Raw genomic sequence first — 13,619 nt, 5'->3', positions numbered from 1 at the left:
ACATCTTTTACACCTCAGGATAATCCATAGCCAATTAAGTACTTTTGTGACATAACCATTGTTGCAAAACAGCAAACACTAGGAATAGAAAGTAAGATTACTATATCCTAAATATGCACATGACACAACTCCTTTACCACAAGTTGTAGTCTGGATTTGTAAGCTTAAAAATAACTGAGATCTTGACCATTCCTTCACAATCACCTCAATATCACAATGAATGACTAATAATAGGTTCACTATTTAAAATTTCTCCATGTCATTAGCACAGACCTTTGCTTCAATGTCCACTAATCTGAAGCTTCATTAACAAATTGCCAAAGTTCAAAGGTTGATGATTTAATCAAGAGTCATTTGTCATAGAAATGCTGTGAACAGTTAAACAGGTATCTGTAGATGATCTTTCCTGAGATTTTAGAACTCTCAATCATTTGTTATGCTTAGCATGGCTCTAAGACATGTTAGTGGCATAGCTAGATCTAATAGGATACGCCTCACAAGGAGCCAGGTTTTTCAGGGCTTGCTTCAAGAGTTGTTAAAACAGTTATATGATGTGATTCTTGATCTATTTTGCAGTCGGGTATTCAATTGTTCTCGTAAAATGGATTTCCCATTGTGTTGCTCATAATTAAGTTCAAGCATGCACTGTTTTATGTTGGAAGATTACAATGCTTTATTGCATTTGTAAGAAGCCCAATATCATTGGCTCATTCTTTTAAAGCATTAGGCCTAGTTAACATCTATGTCAAGTTGCCTTAGGTTTGCCCAATCAGCTGGAAACAAGTACTTTTTTTTAATAAATTTGAAATTTGAAATGTAATGGATGAATATTTCATGAAATTAATTCTTCATTATATATTGTTACAGTATATTGAAACTATGCTCTCTTGCTATGCCACTTTGAGAGGTATTATCTTGGATTTTTAAACATCTTTTAAAATTATACTTTCCTTGGCAATTAATACTTTGTACAGGATAGACTGCATACCATTTCCTCCCTTTCTGCCTTTGGTGTGTACAGTATGCATATTTTCTCCCTATGTTCTATTTCTGTCTAGATCAACTTCATTTGTAAAATATAGTGCCAATGTGCTTCCCTATATTTTTTGAAATCCATCTGTCATAATTGCATGTTTGCATATAAAATGGTACATTCTTCTCAAATTATCTCACCAAAGATTTGGAACAATGTTTTAAAATCCACTTACCTGATCTGCAGGCTGTGAAAAATCAGAAAATGTCTGTGCTGTTGTATTCCACTCACCAGAATTTCTCTTGGGGTAAAGAGGAATACTGGAGGTATTAAAAGTGTCATTTAGCCTTTTAGTACTGGGAGAATCTGAGTGAGAGAGAGGAAATGGTTACAAATACACTCAATGTGCTAAACTTTGAAAATCCCCAGATGCTAATTTTGAAGTCATTGAACTGCTAGTTTCCTATCTGACCTTGAGAATTATTCAAATTTAATCACAGATATTTCACCGTTCATCCATTCGCTGGACAATTTCCTACTCTAATAAAGGCTTTGATCTTATTGTGCCATGGAGAACAGTAAAACGTTTTGAAGGCATATTTCAAACGATATGTTTCCTTTGGTATACTTGACTAATGGCAATTACTAGGAAAGGACAAATACTAATTTTTAAATTAAAATTCTGCATTCTCCTGTTTTTTGTCTCCGAAGAAGTATTTCAGCTATTTCTAGCACGGATGGTTTCCTGTCAGAGGTAAAGAAAAATATACTCATAGAGTTCATGTCCGTGCCTGCACTTAATCTCATAGGCTTTGATAAATTAATCTTCAGAGACTGTAATTCACCTTTGATTGGTTTGTGATGGAAAATCCCATGTGACCAATACATCTTGGGTCTTTGTGAATAAGCCAGGCTGGGAGAAAGACGCGTGTATTTGGAATTGGATGCTTACTTCAAAAGTTCTACAGAGGATACTAGAATAATTGGGGTGAATTACAAGCCAAAAATCTATTAAAAGGAATCAGACCATTATCATAAAATCTTAAGAGTGAAATGCAACAGTTTTGTAATTTATTTTAACCTTAAGATTCAATCACTGTTTTTCTACATATACATGTGTATTTGTGACCTGATTTACCATGGCTTTGCCCTGGGTAGTCTAGATTCAGAAGCACTTTTTTGTTCACTTGTGGGATGGCCAGCAGTAATTGCATGTCCCTAATTGATCCTGAGAAGGTGGTGTTGAGCTGCATTCTTGAAACTCTATAGTCTCCCTGCTATGGATTAACCTACAATACCCTCAGGGAGGGAATTCTAGGATTTTGATCCAGCAAGTCAAGGAATGATGATATATTTCCAAGTCAGGATGCTAAGTGGCTTGGCATGGAATTTGCATATGGTAGTGTTCCCATGTATCTGATGCCCTTATCCTTCTCGGTGGAAGTGGTCATGAGTTTGGAAGGTGTGGTCTGAGGATCTTTGGTGAACTTCTGCAGTGGATCTTGCAGATAGTACACACTGCTGCTACTGAGTGTGTGATGGAGGGAGTGGATGTTTGCAAATCAGAGCAGGGCATATACACTTAATGGTAAGGTCCTGGGGAGTGCTGTTGAACAAAAAAAAACCTTGGAGCACAGGTTCATAGTTCCTTGAAAGTGGAGTCGCAGGTAGATAGGATAGTGAAAGCAATGTTTGGTATGCCTTCCTTTATTGGTCAGAGCAATAGAGTGTAAGAGTTGGGAAGTCATGTTACTGCTGTACAAGTCATTGGTTAGGCCTCTTTCGGTATATTGTGATCAATTCTGGTCTCACTTCTATCCGAAGCATGTTGTGAAACTTGAAAGGGTTCAGAAAAAATTTAGAAGGATGTTGCCAGGATTGTAGGATTTAAGCTATAGGGAGAGGCTGAAGAGGCTAGGCTGTTTACCCTGGACCATCAGAGGCTGAGAAGGGGACCTTATAGCGGTTTATAAAATCATAAAGGGCATGGATTGGGTAAATAGACAAGGTCTTTTCCCTGGGGTGGGGGAGTATGGAACTAGAGGGCATAGGTTTAGTGAGAGGGGAGAATTTAAGAAGAGATCGAAGGAGCAACCTTTTCACACAGAGGGTGGTGCATGTATGGAATGAGCTGCCAGAGGAAGTGGTGGAGGCTGGTACAATTACAACATTTAAAAGGCATCTGGATGGGTATATGAATAGGAAGGGTTTAAAGGTACATGGGCCAAGTGCTGGAAAATGAGACTAGATTAGGTTAGGATATCTGGTCGGCATGGATGAGTTGGACAGAGGGGTCTGCTTCCGTGTCATGCATCTCTATGACTCAATGTGAATGTGATACCAATCAGTCAGGCTGCTTTGTCCTGGATGGTGTCAAGCTTGAGTGTTGTTGAAGATGCACCCATCCAGGCAAGTGGGAACTATTCCATTATCACACCTGAGTTAAGCTTTGCAGATGATGAACAGGTTTTGGAGAGTCAGGAGGTCAGTTACTCACAGAAGTATTCCTAGCCTCTAACCTGCTCCTGTTGCCGCTGTATTTATATGGTAAGTCCATTTGACGTTCTGGTCAATAGTGACCCTCAGAATGTTAATAATGAGGGATTCAGTGATGGTAATGTCAAGGGATTTTGTAAATGGAAGAACTAGGCTAGGGAAATGACATGTTCTGGTGCACAGTCCTCAGTGCTATTGTTGGAATATTGTCAGGATTCATAGCCTTTGCACAATCCAATGTCTCCAAACATTTCTTGAAATTATGTGGAGTGAAATTAATTGGCAGAAGATTGGCATCTGTGATGCTGGACCACTGGAGGAGGCCACGATGGATCACCCATTTGGCATTTTGCAGATTGCTGCAAATGCTTCAGCCTGATTTTTTGCCCTAATGTGTTGAGCTCTTCCAACATTGAGGATGGGGACATTTGTGGAGTCTCCTCCTCCAGTAAGTTGTTTAATTGTCCAGCTCCATTCACAACTGGACGTGGCAGGACAAATCCAATGGTTGTGCGATGACTTAGCTCTATCACTTGCTGCTTATGCTGTTTGGCATGCTTTCTGTTTGCTAGCCTCACCACATTGACAGCTTATTTTTAGGTATGCCTGGTATGCCTCTTGCACTCTCCATTGACCCAAGGTTGATACCCTGGCTTGATGGCAATGATTGAGTGGGGATATACCAGGCCATGAAGTTGCAGGTTGTGCTGGGGTACAATTCTGTTGATGGCCCATAGTGCCTCTATGATACATAATCTTGAGTTGCTCAATGGGTTCAAATCTATCCTGTTTAGCACAGTGGTAGTGCCACACAACACATTGGAGGGTATGCTCAATGGGAAGGCAGGATTTTGTTGTAAAGAAGATACAAGGCATGCGTGCCTTCATCGGCTGGGGTACTGAGTGTACATAAAAAATGGCAAGTCATGGTAAAGCAATATAAGACTTTAGTTAGGCCACATTTTTGGAGTGCTGTGTGCGGTTCTGGTTTCCACAATATAGAAAAGATGCAGAGGCTTTGAAGAGATGCAAAAGACATATACAGGAGGTTCCCTCGATTGGAGTGTATTAACTATAAGGAGAGATTGAACAAACTTGGATGGCTTTCGCTGGAGTGTCAGAGACTGAGGGCAACCTGATAGAAGTATACAAAATTATGAGAAGCATAGATAGGCTGGATAATCAGTCTTTTTCCTGGGGTGAAATACTCAAGTTTTAGGTGAGAGCAAAAATGTTTAAGGGAGATGTGTAAGGAACGTGTTTTTACACAGAGAATGGTAGGCACCTGGACTGCATTGTTTGGGCAGTGGTACAATTACACGTTCTGAGGAACGGTCACTTGACTCAAAACATTAATTCTTGATTTCTCTCCACAGATGCAGTCAGATCTGCAGAGCTTTTCCAGCAATTTTTGTTTCTGTTTATAAAGTGGAAGAAGCAGATACATTAGCAAAGTTTAAAATGCATTTAGACAGACACATGAACTGGCAGGGAATAAACGGATACAGACCATGTGCAGGCAGATGGGTTTAGTTTAGAGTGACAACAGCACAGACATGAGGGCCTGTTGCTGTGCTATGCTCTTCTATGTTCTGTTTTTCCAAAAGTCTGATAAAACAGTAATAGAGACATGAAGTTATTTAATTCAAATAAAAATTCTCCAGTGTTGGAAAGAAAATTGGAGCCTCTATGAATTGCAGCTAGATCTGGACAAACACATGCAACCACAGCATGGATCCTATTGGCTGGACACTCACTATAAATTAGGTTGATTCCAACAACATGGGATTTTGATTGCCTTCAAGCTGAGCTAAATTCAGAGTCTGTCTCCTTGGTGGAGGTTGTAGTGCTTTGGGTTGGATTTGCCTTTGGGCAGAAAACTGAAGGAAAAGAATCCCACAGTTCTCTTGCATCTGGATTACTAGTCTAGTAATATTACTGCTATGCTATCATACCCCATTCATCATTCATTTTTACCACTGAATGTGCCAAAAGAAGATATTACCTGTTGCACTAGAATTTCTCAAACTTATTTCACCGATTTGTTTTGGAAAAGTAAATGCTGAAGGGATTCTTCTGCTTACATCAGGATCCTCCAATTTGTCTCTCAGTAATGAAACTGAGAGTGATGTTGCGGCTTTATTCAACATATCCTTTTCTTCCCCAGAATCTAAAAAAGGCAGTTCACAAAGTTTCCAGCCACTTTGACTTGGTGCCTTGGTGCTTGGGCACTTTATGTCAGAGGTTGATGTTTTATTCTTGTGATCTAAAGCAATGGTTGCAACCAGGTTAATTGAAGCATTTATAAAGCTGGGCTTTAATTTATTTTCTGTTAGCTTGGAAGTAGCTCTTGATTCTAGTACTTCAGCATGCAAATCCATTTTAGTAGCTGCTGTTTGCTGACTTTCCGCAGTGGATTCAAAACCATTTGCACTGCCATTAGTTTCCTCTGTACTTTGGGAGATTGGGGCTAAAACCATACTATGGTCAGTATTACATATGAAGTTTGGTGAATGGATACTTGTCATAATTAAACAGTCATCACTTTGTGTGAAGTTACCTAGCAATTGTTTCTGGTTTCCCAAAGCTTCAGCATTGGACACCATTACCTGAATATCTTGATTTGCTTCACTGTCAGAAATCATAGTTTCCAGATTATGCGGTTCTTTCTGCTGATCATCAGTACTAACAAGATTGTTTTGTGCATTACTACTGATTTCCTTGATAATATCTTCCTCATGGTTGTTAGACCCAAGATTCCCTATTTTAACTGAAATGTCTGACTGGGGTTTACTGTCAACATCAACACTACTGTTAATTTTACAGGATGCAATTGATGGAATGCAGTGGTCAGTGGGCAGTTTTATGGGACTGACATCTGATTTACTGCAGGGTTTATGGAATTGACAAAGTTCAACGATGTTGTCGTTTGCACAGTTTTCTCCAATCAGAATATTTGCTTGGCTATGTTCATGCTGCTTTTGTAAACTGGATTTCTGCTCATTTTTAGTTTCATCAAGTACTGGGTGGGATACAAGGTCAAAACTACTTTGCTGAGATTGTATTGTATCGTCTCGTACTTTATTTGCATCACCTTCCTTCGTTATAATCTCAGTGGAGCAAGCAGCTGCTTTGGCTTCAGTCCTCGGTGATTCATTTATAAAGACACCTTTGTCACATTGTGTAGTTTTCATCTTATCGTTCATATCATAAACTGCTTCAGTTCTGCCTCCATCAACTTTGTGTGTAATGGAGTCTGTCTGCTGACCGATATCTACACTGCAGACACCTAATGCATCAGCACTGTCTGGGAGCTTCTTTCCTCCTTTCGTTGGGACTTCTGCCAAACAGACAGAAGTGCACTGCAAATTGATTTTTGCACTCGCAAACTCAGCTTCATTGCAAGTGTTTCCTGTTTCACCCTGTCGGGTGTCATTGGGCTCACCAGCATTAATGGTCAGAGTTGATACAATGGTGTACTGTCTTTCATTCACAAACACAGCTCCATTATCGGTTGCTTTTTCTGGCATTTTTGCAGCTGAGTTGACAGTATCTGGTGACCATATATTACTGTTTGTAACTGTAATGATAAAATACAAGATTAACCTTGAAAGAACACATTTCAATTCCTTAAGTTTCTCTATTTATTCCAGGCAGGTTTAAGTAGTGATGTTTAAATTAGTGGATCTCAAATGACTTTGATTCAGGTAAGTCAGTGAGTACATTATTTTATAACAGCCACCCATATAGCACACAATGCATTATTATATATTAATGTCCCATAGCATTGCAACAAATAAGAGCAATCATTATAAACTATAGTCTGTTTCTCAATGTTTTCATAAACATTTCCATTTCCTCACTACTCCGAACCCCAAAACTGTATAGATATCCTGGTCGCTGTATGTTGCTCTTAACCTGTTTCTTTGCTTGATGTACTAAATTTCTTTTTTGCCTAATAGAAATTTATTTTTAAAAAACGCATTAGAAGTTTTATATAAATGTTGAAACTTTCAACAGAAAGCCACTGAATATTGGTCACACGTTATGTACAGAATTATACATTTTGCAGGACTTCCTTGGTAGTCAATATATTGTGTGCAACTCTTCAGCGTTGGGAGAGTCAATGATTTAAATGTGATATTTAGCTAATTGCTGCAAATGTGGTGATGAGCCAGTTACAGTTAACAAACAGTCTTTTGTGAGGCATAAGAAATGAGCTCTTGGTTTGTATCTCGTCTTTGACTTTCAGAGTTTCACGTTTAGTTTGTGGGGGAGATGTATGGGTCTAAGTTTTAGTCTGAAATAAACCTTAGTAAAGACAATTACTAGTGTTGGAAGACAGAGATAATTACTGCCAATTGGGAAGACAGTTTGAAAGGTATGACAGAAGAGAAGCAGTAGCAGATATTTGAAGAGACATTGCAGACCATCAGCAATTATGTGGTGAATTAAAGACATCATGAAATTGAAAGAACATACAATTCAATACTGTGAATGTTAGTGAAAGGTCAGAGATTGGTTAGATTTTAGAAACCAAAGAATGATTCAGAAAAAGAAAGAAATTAAAAATGAGAGAAAGCAAGCTGGATATAAGTTAGACAATATGAGTTTCTATAAGTATTTAAAAAGGAAATAAGAAACTGATGTGTATTAGTCCCTGAGAGGGTGAGACCAGGAAACATACAATTGAAGACAAGAAAATATTAAATAGGTATTTGTGTCTATCACAATCGCTAGGAAGAAAGGACTACAGAAACTATTAGAACTAAAGACTAGTAAAGCCTCTGACTGCCATACCCTAGTTCTTAAAATAAGTGGTTGCAGAGATAGAAAACGCATTAGTTGTGATTTTCCAAAATTGCCTAGATTTGGGAAAGGATCCAATGAATTGGAAATTTGCAAATGTAACACCATTATTCAAGAAAGGTGAGAGGCAAGAAGGATGTAACAATAGGCCAGGCTGCCTAACATCTGTCATTGGAAAGTATTAGAATCCACTATTAAGGAATTAAAGCAGGATACTTAGAAAATCATAATATAAACAGGCACCATCAATATGGTTTTGAGAAAGAAAAGTATAGACAGAAATCTAAAATGGCTTGATACCCCACAATTGGAAGAAAAGTCAGCAGTTAGCCAAAAACCTTACAACAAGCTTGCCCCGCAAGCCATAACATACTGTAGTGGTCTACTTTAGTGGCTTTTCACACTTCAGTGGGCGGATGCAACACCTGCTGGAGATTCCAGCCAATCTGACAGGGTGGCAACTCCAATTGGAACAGTAGAGCCATAGGTCAGTAGTCCCAAGTCCTACTCGGGTTATAACCAATACCAGGATGAAAGTCCAACAGAACCCCAAACTCAGGTAGGTAAGGGACATTGGGTAGGAAGGATTTGGTGATGTTAGGTGTGCGTTAGGGGGCCAGAAGTGTCAGTCTTAAAGTCTGTATGAGGAGAAGGTTGGGGGTTAATGCTCTTCTTTTTCTGACCTCTAGAACCTTGTAAAATTAAAATGGGTTGCCCACTTCCACCCACCTGCTCGCACTGAACATGTTCTGGCATGGGCAGGATAACATTTTAATAAGCTCGATACTATCCATTCACATATAGTAGAGGACTATCAATTTTAGCATCCAGCTACCCTCAGTATATGTTGAATGTGGGGAACAAAAATAAGATGGGGTGGCCTCTTGTTTTGTTAGTTTATTAAAGTTTGCTGAGGAAAGTAACAAGGTGGATAAAGAAGAACCTGTAAGCATTTGGTACTTGGATTTCTACATAACATTCAATTAGGTGCCATATAGGGTTGTTAGACAAAATAAGAACTCATGGTGTAAGGGATGATGATCAAGGATTGATTAGCTTCAGAAAACAGATAAAATGATTATTTTAAAGTTGGCAAGCTATAACTAGTAGGATGTCAGAGGCAGAGTACTCAATTATTTACAATCTACGTGAAAGAATTGGATGAAGGGACTGAATGTATGGTAGATAAATTTGCTGATGACACTAAGACAATACGAAAACAAATTGTTCAGGCTACCGAGGGATTTAGATCGGCTAAGTTTAAAAAGAAAGGACAGGTTGTGAGAAAAATTTCCATTTTGGTAGGAAGAACAGCAAAGCAGCATACTATTTCAATAGAGAAAGACTGCAGAGCTTTTCATTGCGGAGCTTTATGGATGTCTTGGTACACGTGTGACAGAAACTCTGTATGCAGATGCAGCAAGTGATTAGGAAAGCAAATGGAAAGATGGCATTTGTTTCAAGAGAACCAAATATAAAAGTAGGGAACTGCTAATACAGTTGTGTAGGACCATGCTTTAACTGCGTCTGGAGTACTGAGTACAGTATTGGTCTCCCAATCTGTGAGAAAGGATATAACTCCATTACAGGCGGTGCAGAGCAAGCTCACTCAACAGATTCCTAGGATCAAAGATTTAGTTTATGATGAAATGCTATGTAGCTTAGACTTATTCACATTAGAATTTCAAAGAATGCAAAGTGATCTTATTAAAACGAAGGTTCTGAGGGGACATGATATGGTGGATGCTGAAAGGATATTTCTCCTTATGGGGTAATGGTCTAGAAGTAGGGGCCACGGTTTTTAAAAATCAGTGTTTTACTTAATACTGAAATTAGGAATCTATTTCTCACAGGATATTAGTCGGTGGAATTCTTTCATGAGAAGATAGTCATAGGCAGGGCTATTGTATATATTCAAGGCAGAGTTAGAAATGAATTTTTAGACTGTCATGAGCAACGCATCATGGACAGACTTCTTTGTCACTGTCAGATTAATCATGTTCTTACTGGGACTTCTCCTGTTTCTAATTCTTCTGTCCTTGGGAGTTTTGGTCTTGGTCTGCCTGAGGATGGGGCTGGATCATGTAGAACTGCAGAACTTAATTTCATACGTTCCATGAATCTATATGCCATTAATGAATATACAAATTAAGAGAAGTAGGCCATTCAGCCCTTCAAGCTAGCTCCTTTTAGCAAAATCATGGCTGATCTATTTGTTTCAAATGCCCCATTTCCCCAATTAATATTGCCTAAAAAGATTCTGATGACCTTTGATTTAAAAACAGTCAAACATACCACCGCCCTCTAAGGATGAGCATTGCAAAATCAGATCATCCACAGAGAAAAAAAGATTGTCGTCATCGCTGTCCTAAAAGGATGACCCTCATTTTAAAAGTGTCCCTCCCTTAGTTCGGAACTCAGAATACAAAACATCCTTTTCACATTTACTTTTTCAAGACCATTAAGGATGTTATAAATTTTAATCAAATCAACCTTCACTGTTATAAACTCCAGGGAAAACATGAGCAAGTCATCTGCAGGAGGATTCTATCTCACTTGCCTCTATTATATAAATGATGCACTCACATTTGTGGACAGCTTCACCAATTGCCATTGTGTATGGCGGTATCATGTTGCAGCTAACAATGACAATTATACTAGCTTTCACAGCCTGGAATTCCACCCACCTTCCTGCCATTCTCTCCAATCTCTGCCCCTGTCAGCAATCTCCCTATTTTTCCCAAAACCATCAGTCTGTCAATTCTCACTCAGCAATCTCCAATATTCTTGCACAGCCAGCAACTGAAAATAGAACATTACAGCGCAGCACAGGCCCTTTGGCCCTCGATGTTGCGCTGACCTATGGAACCAATATGAAGCCCATCTAACCAACACTGTTCATTCTCATCCATATGCCTATCCAATGACCATTTAAATGCCCTTAAAGTTGGTGAGTCTACTACTGTTGCAGGCTGTGCATTCCATGCCCCTACTACTCTCTGAGTAAAGAAACTACCTCTGACATCTGTCCTATTATCTATTACCCCTCAATTTAAAGCTCTGTCCCCTCGTATTGGCCATCTCCATCCGAGGAAAAAGGCTCTCGCTGTCCACCCTATCTAACCCTCTAATTATCTTATATATCTCAATTAAGTCACCTCTCAACCTTCTTCTCTCTAATGGAAATACCCTCAAGTCCCTCAGCCTTTCCTTGTAAGACCTTCCCTCCATAGCAGATGACATCCTAGTAAATCTCTTCCGAACCTTTTCCACAGCTTTCACATTCTTTCTATAATGTGATGACCAGACCTGTACGCAATATTCCAAATGTGGCCGTACCAGAGTTTTGTACAGCTGCAGCATGATCGCATGATTCAGAAACCCAATCCCTCTACCAACAAAAGCTAAAGCAGAGTATGCCTTCTTAACAACCCTATCAACCTGGGTTGCAACTTTCAAGGATCTATGTACTTGGACACCGAGATCTCTCTGCTCATCTATACTACCAAGAATCTTACCATTAGCTCAGTACTCTGCGTTCCTGTTACTCCTTCCAAGATGAATCACCAAATACTTTTCCGCATTAAACTTCATTTGCCATCTCTCAGTCTAGCTCTGCAGCTTATCTACGTCTCTCTGTAACCCACAACATCCTTCATCACTATCCACAACTCTACCGACTTTAGCATCAACCTCAAATTTACTAATCCATCCTTCCAAGCCCTCATCCAGGTCATTTATAAAAATGACAAACAACAGTGGACCCAAAACAGATCCTTGCGGTACCCCATTAGTAACTGAACTCCAGGATGAATATTTCCCATCAACCACCACCCTCCATTTTCTTTCAAGTAACCAATGTCTGATCCAAACCGCTAAATCACCCTCAATCCCATGCCTCCCTATTTTGTGCAAAGCTTACTTATCAAATGCCTTATTGGAATCCACATAAACCACATCAACCACTTTACCCTCATCCACCTGTTTGGTCACCTTCTCAAAGAACTCAATAAGGTTTGTGAGGCATGACCTACCTTTCACAAAACCAAGTTGACTATCCCTAACTCTTTACCTACAACCGAAGTAAGGCTCACTGGTCTATGATTACCAGGATTGTCTCTACTTCCCTTCTTGAACAAGGGAACAACATTTGCTATCCTCCAGTCTTCTAGCACTATTCCTGTAGACAATGACGACGTAAAGATCAAAGCCAAAAGCTCGACAATTCCTCCCTGGCTTCCCAGAGAATCCTAGGATAAATCCCATCGGCCTAGGGGACTTATTTATTTTTACACTTTCCAGAATTGCTAACACCACATCCTTATGCACCTCAATCCCATCTAGTCTAGCAGCCTGTCTCTCAAAATTAAATGTCCCCATCTTTCCTACAGTCAGTAATCGGCTTTCCTGTTCTTTCATGGGCAGTATCCCCATTCTCCCATAGCCAGTGTTTCACATTTTCCCAACAGGCAGGAACATTCTCACAGCCATCAATTTTCCTCACATTTCTTTTACACCCACATCCCCCAGAACACTCAAATATAGCAACCTCCCTCCAAATGGTACCATATCCACCACAATACTGTCAAATCTTGTGATTGCTTATCCAATGCTTTATTCCAAATTCAGAGCTGTGTAATTATATTGCATCGTTCACTATCTCAAACATGGTTTTATAGCAAATTAAGAATTTGTGAAGGAACACCCAACTTGTGTTTAACATGCTCTCTAAACAACAAAAGTGATAACGACTAGGTAATCTGTTTAGCAAAACCACAGAATAATACAAGGTGACCATTGTGCCTAATTCCAGATTTTTATTGATTTTGATTGAGGAATGATAATGAGCCAGAACACTTGTACTGCTGTTGCATTCAATAGTTCTATGCCACCAAGGAGATGTGTAATTATATCATAGTTGGACCCTCTCCTGCTAGACTAAAAATACATCTTCACAGTAGTCCCAACCCTCATGAATATCTGTCCCAGAGCTCCAGTGTCACTAGGTATCATATCCTCCCCATCAAACCCCTTATCCTGTTGCTCCCAATTCTAGAATGATCCTCCCTAATCTACTCACACATGATTTCCTTGAACTGCCCAGTACTGCTTCAAGATGTTCCTGCAACTGAACAACTAGAAGCCCTTTCCTTTAGCCATTTTCTGGGCTTTACTGCAGTTAAACTAAATAATAATGATCAGTGCAACTGATTTCCACTGTACATGGAGATATGCACATTACATTACCCACAGGCAATAACAACTTCATCACTAACATAATGCAGTAATAAAATGCAATTTGTTTGATTTAACAACAGTAAATCAGTACTTAGATAACATA

At 39.3% G+C, this 13,619-nt stretch overlaps 1 protein-coding gene across 3 annotated transcripts in view; it reads right to left on the bottom strand.

Annotated features, from left to right (window-relative positions):
- Positions 1–13,619, bottom strand: part of LOC148146866 (uncharacterized) — a 79,708-nt gene that overhangs the window by 18,822 nt on the left and 47,267 nt on the right. For all 3 annotated transcript variants that reach the window (XM_087996355.1, XM_087996354.1, XM_087996353.1), the window contains 2 exons: positions 5,475–7,049; positions 1,209–1,339 (listed from right to left, as the gene is read on the bottom strand). In XM_087996355.1, the coding sequence (XP_087852481.1) occupies positions 1,209–1,339; positions 5,475–7,049 (1,706 nt within the window). The remainder of the gene's footprint in view (positions 1–1,208; positions 1,340–5,474; positions 7,050–13,619) is intronic.

Source organism: Chiloscyllium plagiosum, unplaced genomic scaffold (genome assembly GCF_037043375.1).
Source record: "Chiloscyllium plagiosum isolate Xiang-an unplaced genomic scaffold, Cpla_swu_hap1 HiC_scaffold_18, whole genome shotgun sequence".
Taxonomy (NCBI): Eukaryota; Metazoa; Chordata; class Chondrichthyes; order Orectolobiformes; family Hemiscylliidae; genus Chiloscyllium; species Chiloscyllium plagiosum.
Note: the sequence above shows the minus strand (reverse complement) of the source record. Positions and strands in the feature narration are given on the sequence as shown.